The 10,807-nt window shown below is 61.6% G+C and overlaps 1 protein-coding gene across 1 annotated transcript in view; it reads right to left on the bottom strand.

Annotated features, from left to right (window-relative positions):
• Positions 1 to 1,345: 1,345 nt before the first annotated feature.
• NTNG2 (netrin G2) overlaps positions 1,346 to 10,807 on the bottom strand; it is a 71,324-nt gene continuing 61,862 nt past the window's right edge. Inside the window, exons 5-7 of the mRNA XM_007453113.1 lie at positions 3,849 to 4,016; positions 2,296 to 2,430; positions 1,346 to 1,581 (exon numbers count right to left, since the gene is read on the bottom strand). Of these exons, the coding sequence (XP_007453175.1) occupies positions 1,346 to 1,581; positions 2,296 to 2,430; positions 3,849 to 4,016 (539 nt within the window). The remainder of the gene's footprint in view (positions 1,582 to 2,295; positions 2,431 to 3,848; positions 4,017 to 10,807) is intronic.

Genomic DNA, 10,807 nt, shown 5'->3' on the forward strand with positions numbered 1-10,807 from the left:
AAGGAGAGAGGAGAGGGGGGTCGGCTGTGGGTCTTTGCGTTGCCGCCTCCACCAGCCTGTGCCCACCCTGGCATGTGACCATCAGGGGGCTCTGGAAGGCGGTGGCAGCAGCAGACACTGGGCCTGAGGCTGGGGTCCAGCAGGCCTGATAGGACCGCCCCCCATCCTGATTTATAAACAGGAGCATCAGAGTCGAGCCCTGTTAGACGGCTCTGCCAGTCGCTTGCCTTGCACTTTTCATCAAAGGTATCAATGTCCACCACATGCTTTTAAATTTGAGGACAACCAAGGTAAAGTGCCAATAAGCTCTAGATTTTTTTGGCGGGGGGGAGGAGGGAGATAACCTCCCAAGTTTGGGGAACACTGTAGGTCTCTGCAGGGCCAGGCCTGGCCACATGGTGAGAGAGCTCCAGTGGCTACGCCTGCCTGTCATTCACAGAAGGGCCTGGGGAAGGGACGGCCTTGAGCGTGAAATTGCTTCTTTAAGGCTATTTTGTGGGCTCCCCTTTAACTCCCACACTTGCTGGGTAAAAAAGAACAGAAAGAAAACAGGCCCTGGAGGCAGCAGTGAGCAGATTCTTTACTGTCAGATTATACACCATCAACCACCCCCGTGGTGTCCAGCGTCCCCACTCTTGTCCCTCCTTATAGGGGCGGTTAATACAAACAAAAATAGTTCTCTACAAAAGGAAGTTTCCAGCCCTCCCAGCCCTCCTTCCTAACTCCCTTTCCCCAGACAGCGAGCTCCTTGGTCACCAGGCCTCTAGAAAGGCCTGGGGTCTCGTGGGTTGTAAGGGAAAACAAAGAATAGAAAAGAGAATCAAGTCAGCGACTAGAGGTGTAGGCAACTGGATTTTCGGGTCCGCTGGCTGATGGTGAGCCAGGGACAGGCGCAGGGGGTGTCTGCAACAGTCGTGTGTGTGTGTGTGTGGGTGGGGGTGGGGGTGGGGAGAGGGAGGCAGGAGGCAGGACCTGGGGCTGTTGGGATGAACAGCGCTTCTCCCACCCCCCTGTCTCACCGCCAGCAAAAAAAAAGGAAAGGGTCGGTGGGTAATATAAAAGAAAAACTAAGACCGAAATCGCGGGCCGCTGGGGCCGCGACCACACAGCATCCCCTGCCGCAGCGCCGGGGCGGGGGCAGGTGCCACTTCGGGGGGGACGGGGCGAGAGGACTCTGCTGAGTAGCACCTGGGAGCAGCTCGGGCCGCACCCTTCTGGCCGCCGGGCCTCCGACGCCGGCCCCCGGGCTCCCGGCTCTCCGGGCGCGGGGCGCAGGGCGCGGCGGGGCGCACGGACCGCCTCCACCACCACCACCCCCCGCCCGGCCGGGGGTTCTCCGCGGGTCTCAGCAGTCCAGGCAGGTGGCCAGCCGCAGCAGCAGCAGGCAGCCGAGCAGCGTGGCGGGGCACGGGGCGGCCCCGGGCGCGCGGTCGCAGTCCAGGCCGCCGTCCGCGGCGCCGGGGTCGCAGCGGGGCTGCTCGCAGCGCAAGCCGGTGTAGCCGCGCGGGCAGGCGCAGCGCTGGTTCTGCACGCAGGTGCCGCCGTTCTGGCACAGCAGCTGGTCGTCGTCGCACACGTTGGCTGCGGGGCGGAGGGGCGGTTAACTCGGGTGGCGGCCCGGTCCAGCCCTCCCTCACCCGCCCCGCGCTGGAGCTTCAGCCCCTGGGACGTGCGAACACTGGTGGTGCGGCCCGGACCAGGGGGTGTTGGAGGCTCAGGGCGCATTGGCGCGAAGAGTCCCGGCAGGGATGGTACCTAGGGCCGCGCGAGACCGGGCCCTTGCCTCCCTCCCGCCGCTGCCCGGCTTCTCCCAGCTCCGGCCCCGGCACTGGCCTTGGTGCGGTTCTTCAGACGCACCTGCTCTCCCGTCCAGAGCTTAGCACGTGCTGCTCCACGTGCCTGGGGCGCCCTTCCACCCTCTTGCCGTGGCTAACGTCGGGTCTCCGCCAGCCCCTCACTTCCTCGGACTGCCTCCCTCCCTCCCTCCCCGCAAATCCGGCCGCCTCCAGCCAACTGCAGCCAACCCCCGGCTCCACTTTGGCCTCCAAACCCCTTCCCGCTACCAACTCTACACCGGCTAGCATCAGGCCCCGCCCACCACCCGGAACCGGCTTCGGGCAACACCAGGTCCCGCCCACCCACCGGGCCCCGCCCCGGACGCGCCAGGTCCCGCCCCTGGGACCCACCCACCGACCGGGACCCACCCACCGACCCGGACCCGACCTGGGCGGCCTCGACGCCCCGCCCCGGGCCCCACAGCACGCGGCCCCGCACAGGGGGGCGGCGCGCACTCACGGTAGCAGCCCTGGCGCCAGTAGTGCGTGGGGAGGCAGTCGTCGCACTTGGGCCCCGCCGCGCCCTCGCGGCACTCGCAGAAGCCGGTCTCGTTGCACCGGTCGTGCACGGAGCCGATCTGGTTGCAGTTACACTCTGGAGGGACACGCGCACGGCGAGCGATCAGGGGCGACGTGTGGGCGCCGTCCGCACGGACCCACCCCGCCCGGCCCCGGCAACCGTCCCAGCCGGATCTCCGCACCCGCCGCTGGACGGCGGGGTGGTGACGCCTGGGGCGTCCAGATCTCGAGGGGACAGTTCATTTTCTCACATCCACTAAGCCCCTTTCCCTCTCTGGCCCTGGCGCTGCGTGGCCCGGACCAGCCCCTTCCCGTCCCTGGGCCTGCGTCTCCGCTTCTGTAACTGGAACGGGCGCTGATCCCTCCCGGCTCCGAAGAGCTATGACTGACAGGTGGGAGGAGCCTCAGCAGAGGCCACCGGCCATCCGTCCTGGGGGCTGGGGTGTGTGTGCAGAGGGGGCAGGGTGTAGTCGGCCTCCGAAGCTCCTCTCCAGGGCTGGTGGAGGAGCAGCCCCAGAGGCCTCCAGCTCGCCCTGCTCCGTGGGAGAAGCCGAAAGCCCCCACTCTGGGAGTCCTTGTCGCCTAGTGCCGGGCCCGGGGGTGGGGGGCGGAGGCAGACAGGCAAGGCAAAAGGAGGCGCTGGGGGAGGAGGCACGCCTCTAATCGGATCCAGAGGCCCTGCCCTGTCCCTGCTGCTGGCTGGTGTGACATGGGCAGCACAGTTCCGTTGGGATCACTTTAGAGTTGTGATGAAATTATCTGAAGGCCGCTGCCATAATTCAGACTGACAGCTGCAGCTTTGCGGGCAGCCCCTCCTGTGCACAGCCTGGGCTGGCCTGCTGGGCGGGGGATGGGCAATGGGTTCCCAAAGGCGCTGGGCATCCGAGGGCTGAGAACTGGCCTCTACTGGAGACCGTCTTCCAGACTAGTGGGTGTTGGTTGTGGGCCACATGCTCGGTCTTTTGGGATGGCCTGCCTCTGCCTGGGCCCAGGGCCCCTATAGATTTCCTTCTTTATCCCAAAAGCCAGTCCTGGAGCAGAGTTTAAAGAAAGCCAACCGTCTGCCCACTGCGGGTGGAGGGCATATAAAGCGTGAGAAAAGAATTCATTTGAAGAAAAGCTTCAGCCCCCCCCAAAACGGTTGAAAACCCTTGATCTGATCCACCTCCCTATTTTACAAACAGCCCCAGAGGGGGGAAGAGAATTGCCCAAAGGCACACAGCCAGGCAAGCCCTAGAACCTGTCTTTGACTGGAACTAGTGGTTCTGAAATGCCAGTGCGTGCAGGGAGAACCACATGGGGAGGTAGGTTATTAATAGAGCGGATTCTGGAGGCTTCTGTATATAGAGTGGGCCCTGGAATTGGCATTTCCCCAGCCTCCCCCGGGGATTCCAATGCAGGGGTGTCCAGGCCCCGTCTAACGCTGCTCTTCCGCCTTGCACCCTGGTCCACACACTCACGTGCGGGGCCCCCGCCTCCCAGCCGAGGGCTCACCAATGCACACGTTCTCGTCGTCCAGTTCCGCGGAGCCGTTGCGGTAGTAGCCCAGACGGCAGTGCTGGCAGTGCTGACCTCGTGTGTTGTGCTTGCAGCTGACGCAGGTCACCACGTTCAGGAAGTCGATGTAGCTGCAGCGATTGGAGTGGCCATAGCACTCGCAGTCTGGGCCGCGGCCAAACGTGAGAAACACCAAGGGTCACGTGAGAAACACCAAGGGTCAGAGAACAAATGGAAAGTGTGCCTTCTCGCTGCCCCCTCCCTGGTGCATTCCGGAAAACTGAGGCCAGGGGTAGGACCTGGCACAGGACGATGCCCTGGGTCTCTGACACTTCTGTACCATGTGGGGAGAGATGGGCCTGCCAGCTTTGAGCCCGAATGAGAACCAGCGTAGGCCCAGCTCACAGATTACCACCTGGCCCCATGGACAGGGCACCAGGGAGGGCCAGTGGGCAGCATCCGCTAAAAGCCTGGCCGGGTACCAGGGCAAAGTGCTTTCTGGAGGGAGGCCCTCATGATGCTGGGGGTGGTTAGACATGATTCATGCAGGGAAGATGGGTCATGCCGTCAGACCGTGAGCTCAGGGAGGGCGATGCCTGGGTTCATGGCGTTCACCACGGTACCCCAGTGATTCAATGAACGGTAGACGCATGCATGAACGCTGGAGAGGATGGAAAGGACCAGGAGCTTCCTCCCCATGCTGCTTTGGAAGTTGGTTGGGAGGAAAACACCCACCTGCAGGACCCTTTCTTGCAGCCTGAGCTGTTCTGCAAATCTCATTGGCATCAGAGGGCCTGCTCTTGTACGACCCTGAGAGTGAGTGCTGCCTTAAGGTTTGTGCCCCGAGCATCTCACCTTGACTCCTCCTAGCCCTGGCCCAGCTTCTGACTCTCACTGGAGGCACCTGTGACCACCTGGGGCAAAGTCCCGGGGTTTGGAGGTGGCTCCCATGACATCATCAAGGGGCGGGGTTTGGTGAGGAGGGTCACCTTCCCTGCCACAGAGGGGGGCATCCCTTGGTGTCCCTCCTAAGAGGCTCAACACCCCCTTGAACAAGAAAGGATGCCAGCCCCCCCTCTGTGAGACACCATCTGTGTATCTCTAGAGGATCCAACCCCCATTTTGTGATGTGAGAAGGAGGGACTGACCAGATGTCAGGGTCAAGGGCATGGGAGACCTTGGAGAAATGAGCCTCTGACATGTGCCCAGGAGGAGATGGTGAGCATTCCCACACCATGGCCTCCTGGGCCCGTCCCCTTCACCTTGTCCCTCCAGGGACAGTGAGAAGGTGAGGCATCTTCCAGGTGTCCCAAGGAGTACTGTCAGTGACCCCTGTGTCCCAGATCTTGCTTCAGCCAAGACGAGCCCCTAGGCCACACCTCCCAGGGAAGCCAGGACCGGCTATTCCTGGCAGCTCCTGTGCTAGCCCGCTGTACTTCTGACTCATACCTGCTCCCAGCTCCCTTGGGGAGGGGGGACTGGAGGCGAGAGAGGCTCCGTTTCACCTTGACCCAGCTACTCGGGGAGGGGGCATCTGTCCACACGCACTGCATTGTTTTGTTTTGTTTTTTCCAGTGGAGGTGGGGGGAGAGGGGCCGGAGGAGGGGCTGATCAGCCCCGGGGCCTTCCTCTTACCTTCGAATTCTTCAATAGGCATCACTTGAGGAGATTTGGGCCTGAGCTGGAAAAGTCTGGAGGCCTTGGCAGGGGCGGGGGCAGCAGCGGAGGTGCCCGCAGCTTGGAGAGATGAGAAAGAAGCTCTTTCATCAGCTGTGGTCCAGCTGCCCAGGGTGGGCTGTCCTGGTCGAGGTAAAGCTCAGCACAGGCTCCCAAGGTGCCCTGGGCAAAAGCTCTGAGCAGCTTTGTCACCTGCTCAGAGACGACACAGCACAACCAGGAGCACGCAGAACCAGGCCTGCCTTTGGTCCCGCCCTGGACACCATCTACACATCCAGCTGGATGAATCCTTCCAAAGTATTCTCTATCTGCAGCATCCCTCATATTGTGCTAAATACTTTGCTGAAGCTGGACAATTTTTTGACTGGTTGAAAACATTGCTTTGCACACCCTGGTACTCTTGCTGTCCCCTCTCCTCTCCAAACTCCCGGCAGCATCACATCCAGCGTCTGTAGCTGGTATTCGAGATTTGGCCATCTCCCTTCCTTTCTGAAGCAAGCTCCCTGCTCCAGCCAGAGTGAGTCCTTTACCGTCCATGGACTCCCCTCTGGCAGGTGCCGTCCAGACATGAGCACAGACTGCCCTGCCTTCCACTGCCCAGAATCCCAGCCCCGAATTTGCGGGGGAGCATGCCACGGTCTCCTCGGCTTCCGCCTGGGAGGCTGTCGTGCCCCAGTGGGTCCAGGGCCGGGAAGTGGTTGCTCCAGCGGGCTCTCCGGGGAGGACGCCCTGACTCAGAGGCCGGCCAGGTTGCTGGGAACTGCAGACCCTCACCGCTGTGGGTCCGGCTCCGGAACTGCTTGCCAGCAGGGGGCGCCCAAAGCCCTGCTCACCACTCACAGCTGGCGCGGGAGGGGAACTGGAGGTGTGGGCTGGGTTGCTGCCTAAGCCAGGCATTAGGGCTTAACGTCCAGGGAACCGTGAGCCGGGACCGGGGACAGCGTCCCATCTTGGAGACTCAGGCAGGCCCTGTGTGCCTCCTGGGTGTGTCCACGATGGCTACAAATGAGCCCGTGGACCCCCACGTGTTTCTTCCCACTGCGGTGGGAGAATGAGGCTCTGGGCTTGGTCTCAGTGCCTTCCGCGACCCCTCCCCGCATCTCGCTCGGTCAGGCGGCTGCTCCCTGCCATCCCACCGCCAAGCCTTTGCCCCAGCTGGTCCTGCCGCCTGGAAGGCTACCTTCCCCCTTCATCTACTCACAGCCAACCCCCTGCAGGAAGCCCTCTCTGACCCTGAGCTCCACCTCGCCCAGGGTGTCCTGTGAGCACGATGGTGGGAGAGAGAGGGTTACTGTTATCAGGACAGGGTCTCCACTTGCCTCAGAAGCCCTTGGGGCTTAGGGTTAGGGTTAGAGTATAGGACTGAAAAGGGTCGGGTGTGGTGATATCACTCGGGCTAAGTAGGTGAGAGTTGGGGGTAGGGGCAGGCAGAGCTCCAAGGCCCCTCCCCGCGGCGCCCTTGGGCCCCTTGCCACCCTGCGTCCCCACCCCGTGCCCCTGCTCCCTCCACTAGCCTCAGAAGGAGCTCCCCGCTCCCCATACCTTCTGCACTGGAGGACACCTGGGGCCAGGGGGCGCTCGCCCAGAGCGGGGCAGCGGTAGATGGCCTGATCCACTCTTAGGGGAAAGAAGAGGAGAAACCAAGTTATGCAAGGGGCTGGGGCTGGGCGTATTCTGGGGACCTACTGAGGCATCACCGCATACAGGCCCCTTACAAGAAGCAGAACTATAAGAAGCGGCTCTGCCTACGCTGGCCAAACAGAACTGGGTTCAAATCTACAGGAGAGGCAGCGTCTACACTACAGCAGCCTATGAAGGGCACACGGACACCGGGTGGAAGCGGGACCCATGCCCGAGAATCTGCGCACTTTGGGCAGTCCTTTCTTCAGCGGGATACCTGATTCTTGAATCTCCCTCCCTGTGTGGCCCCCGTTCACACTGAAGGCTAGAGTTAGATCAAGTCCCGTGTATCTGGGCCCAGACCTCTCTGCGCTAAAGTCTCTGGCCAATGGCTGTAAAGGGGGCATGTGTTCTGGCTAAGATATCAAACGTGTCCAGAGGGTCCTCTTCCTGTCCAACCCCAATCCAGGGACTGGAGCATCCTCCCTGACCCCTAGATTGGGCCCATTTTCACCAGGGACCCCAACATGAGTCAGCCCCCAAATGCCACCGTGCACATCTCCAAGACTAACTGGACACACAGCAGGGGACGCAGGTAGGGCTGGCAAGGCAAGGAATCATTCTGTGCCGAATTTCTAAGGACAAACCCAGAGGGACAAGGGAGAAATCGGATTTTTTCCGCTTCTTAAAGGGATTACGCACGATGCCGGTTGGTGGGGAAAGAAAAAGAAAATCTACCAGCTAAGAAGTGTGGGAGACTTTCCAGCTGGGAGCCAAGAGCCTCTGGACGTGAAATTGACATTTATGCGATGTTCAATGAGAAGAGGTTGCTGGTGTCCAAATTGGCAAAGGGCTTAATTAGGGCCGCGATAAACCCGCCCTGGAGGCGTTGTGCTTTGAAGCCTCTCTCCCACCACCCTCGGCGGCCAAGCTGGGGAGAGGGTCAGTGGTCTCGAACAGCCTTTCTGCCGGCAGCCCCTGCCCAGCTTGACACTGGCAGAAGGGAGAAACATCTGGGCCAGGGGTTCAAGGGCCCAGGTGGACTTGGGCCAGAGAGCCTGAAGCATTTCTTGGGAGGTACCCAGAGAGAATCAGGACCTTCATGGGGGCCTGGGGGTGGAAAAGACTGGGCTCTCCAGGGACAGGCTCAGGTATGCAGGAGGAACCTTCTCGCAATGACCCGTGTCACTTGCCAAGGCCAGATGGAGGCCCCGTCTGTTCCTTCGGAACTGGGGAGCTGTGCAAGAAGCCAGGTCTTAAAGGCGGCACCACCTCCCAGACCCCCGAGGCCTTGGGGCCGTGGCACTGGGTGGCTGACTGGGCAGGAAGCATCGGGAGTCAGTGAGCCCGGAGTTCAGGTCCTGCCTGTTACCTTGAGCAACGGCTTCTTTTTTCTTTTTTTAGAACAGCTTTATTAAGTATAATTTACATACCATAAAAATCCAGCTGCTTTTTCCTAAGCCTTCATATCCTCACCTACGGGACTAGGAAAATAACAGCCCCATCTCATGGGGCTGAGAGCAAGGAATAGAGTGCAAGCTACTGGCCCAGGAGACGTCCGAGCTCCACTAGCTGCAGTGAGAGTCATGATTCGTGGGGTGGGGGGAATGGGGGCCCAGGCAGAGGCTTCGGTTGCTAAAGAGAACTGATGACCCCTAAGGCTTGGGACACTCAGGTCACCGGCTGTCACACCGCCACCGCAGCCGCCTTTTTCTCTTAATGCCTGCAGCCCGGCACTGGACTCAGGATGCAAAGTGGACCACGACCCCATTGAATGACAGTCCTGCCTGGAGGGAGGGGCACGTCCTTCTCACCACCTGAGTCCTGGGGACCCTCACGATTCAAACCTTCTCTCGTCCAGGCTCACTGCCCTGACTCTGATGCTTTCCTTAATTCCTAGCTTTGCAGTCTGCACCCCTCGTACCACGTCAGAAGCAGCTCCAGAAACGGGGTCCGGGTTCCTCAATGTGTGTGTCTGAGCATCTGGCCTCCCACCCAGACAGATCACCGTTTGCAGGCAGACACGGGACCTACCACGACTATTTTTGGTCCCGTGTGCCCATCACAAGCTTAGCAAAAAAAGCGCAAGTCTCAGGGGGCTGGACCAACTTGTGTCCGGAGCCCGGATTTCCAGAGTGACACATGTCCTCCACCCCAGACAGGATTCCTGGGCCAAGAGGCCATCCTGAAATCCTCGAATCTCCCAGCTAGCCCCGTGCCCCCTGCAGATGTCTCCCGTGGAGAAGGGAAGGAGGTAGAAAGAAAAGAAGTGTGATGTGATACCCTCTGGTCCAGTGGAGGAGCTGGGCATTTTCCACGGCATTCACTGGCTGGGAGCGTTCTGAGCACCAACCCCCAACAGGCCAGAGCCGGAGTGTCAGGGATCCCTCCCCAGGGGACGGAGGGGTCTCTGCCCGTTGGAAACGCCACCCTTCCAAAGGTCCATGAGCGTCAGAGAGAGGAAGGGGCACGGCACTGCCCAAGGAGTAAGGGGCACCCTACCCCGCCACCTCCTCCCTGCAGAGGGGGTGGGGCAGAGGCGGGGCACACTGTTGGGGACCGGGGACCTTGGCCACATCTTCCCGGCATCCTCTGGGAGGGATGAGTCCTTTAAGACTCCTGGCACTCGCGGTAGGCAGGAGCCGGTGGGATGCCCCAAGTGAGGCCAGGTGAGACAAGGGGGCCACCCCAGCACCCCAAGCCTTGAACACACCCCTGGCCTGGCCCCGCCCCGAAAGGCCCAGCAGCCCAGAGTCTGAAAACGCCAGCTCAGAGGCTCCCTTCCGCCTTGCTGATCTGAGGAGTCTACCTTCTTGGCTAACCCTGCACTGTCCATTCCTGGGGGTCAGCTGCTGATGGGCAGGGGGCAGAGCCCGGGCTAGGATGGCTGGTGGGGGCGGGGCCTGGGCCGGCTCCCCTGGGCGCCCCCTGCTAGGTCACCCGCCTTTTGGCCAGGCTGAGCAGTGCCCTGGTGGGGGTGGGCAGCAGGAAGAGGATGCAGGACTTTCATGGGAGCCCTGTATGCCCTGGCTGGGCCCAGTGACAGGTGTGTCCAGGCAGCCCGGAGGGCTCTTGGCGCCATGCTTTTGCGGCTCTGGGATCTAGCATCCTCTACTCTAAAAGCCAAGCCCCTGCCCTCCCCAGGGCTGATGCTCCCACATCATCGCACATCACAGAGAGAGGCAGGGACTCGGGCCAGAAGTGGGAAAGGGCAGGGCAGCTGGGGCTGTAGCTGGGCACCCACCTGTGGGCTGTGGGGTGCTGGGGGCCATGGGGGCCCAAGCAGTGGATGTGGAAGGGGCAGGAGTGGCGGGGTCCCCCCCGCTCACGGCCACAGAGGCCACAGGGGCTTTGGGGACGGGGTCTTTCCGGGACCTGCCGATGCCTGGCAAGAGATGAGAAGAGCAAGAGAGGGTGGGGGAGTTGGTGGGTGTGGAGCAACGCAGAGGGGCAACTTAAGACCCCTATGAGTGGACCAGCGTCCCCGCCAGGTCCAGCTTCCTCTGGCCCCCTCTCTGCCCGCTGGTGTCCCACAGGGAGCAGCCCCCGGGCTGAGTGTGGCCCCAAAGAGCCCTGGCGGAGGGAGGCGGCGCCCCTGGAAGCCTTCCTGAGACTTGGGGTCTGCACTGGCTGGCTGTTTGGCAAGTTCTCTCCTGCTG

The sequence above is a fragment of the Lipotes vexillifer genome, unplaced genomic scaffold (assembly GCF_000442215.2).
Source record: "Lipotes vexillifer unplaced genomic scaffold, Lipotes_vexillifer_v1.1 scaffold149, whole genome shotgun sequence".
NCBI classification, from domain to species: Eukaryota; Metazoa; Chordata; class Mammalia; order Artiodactyla; family Lipotidae; genus Lipotes; species Lipotes vexillifer.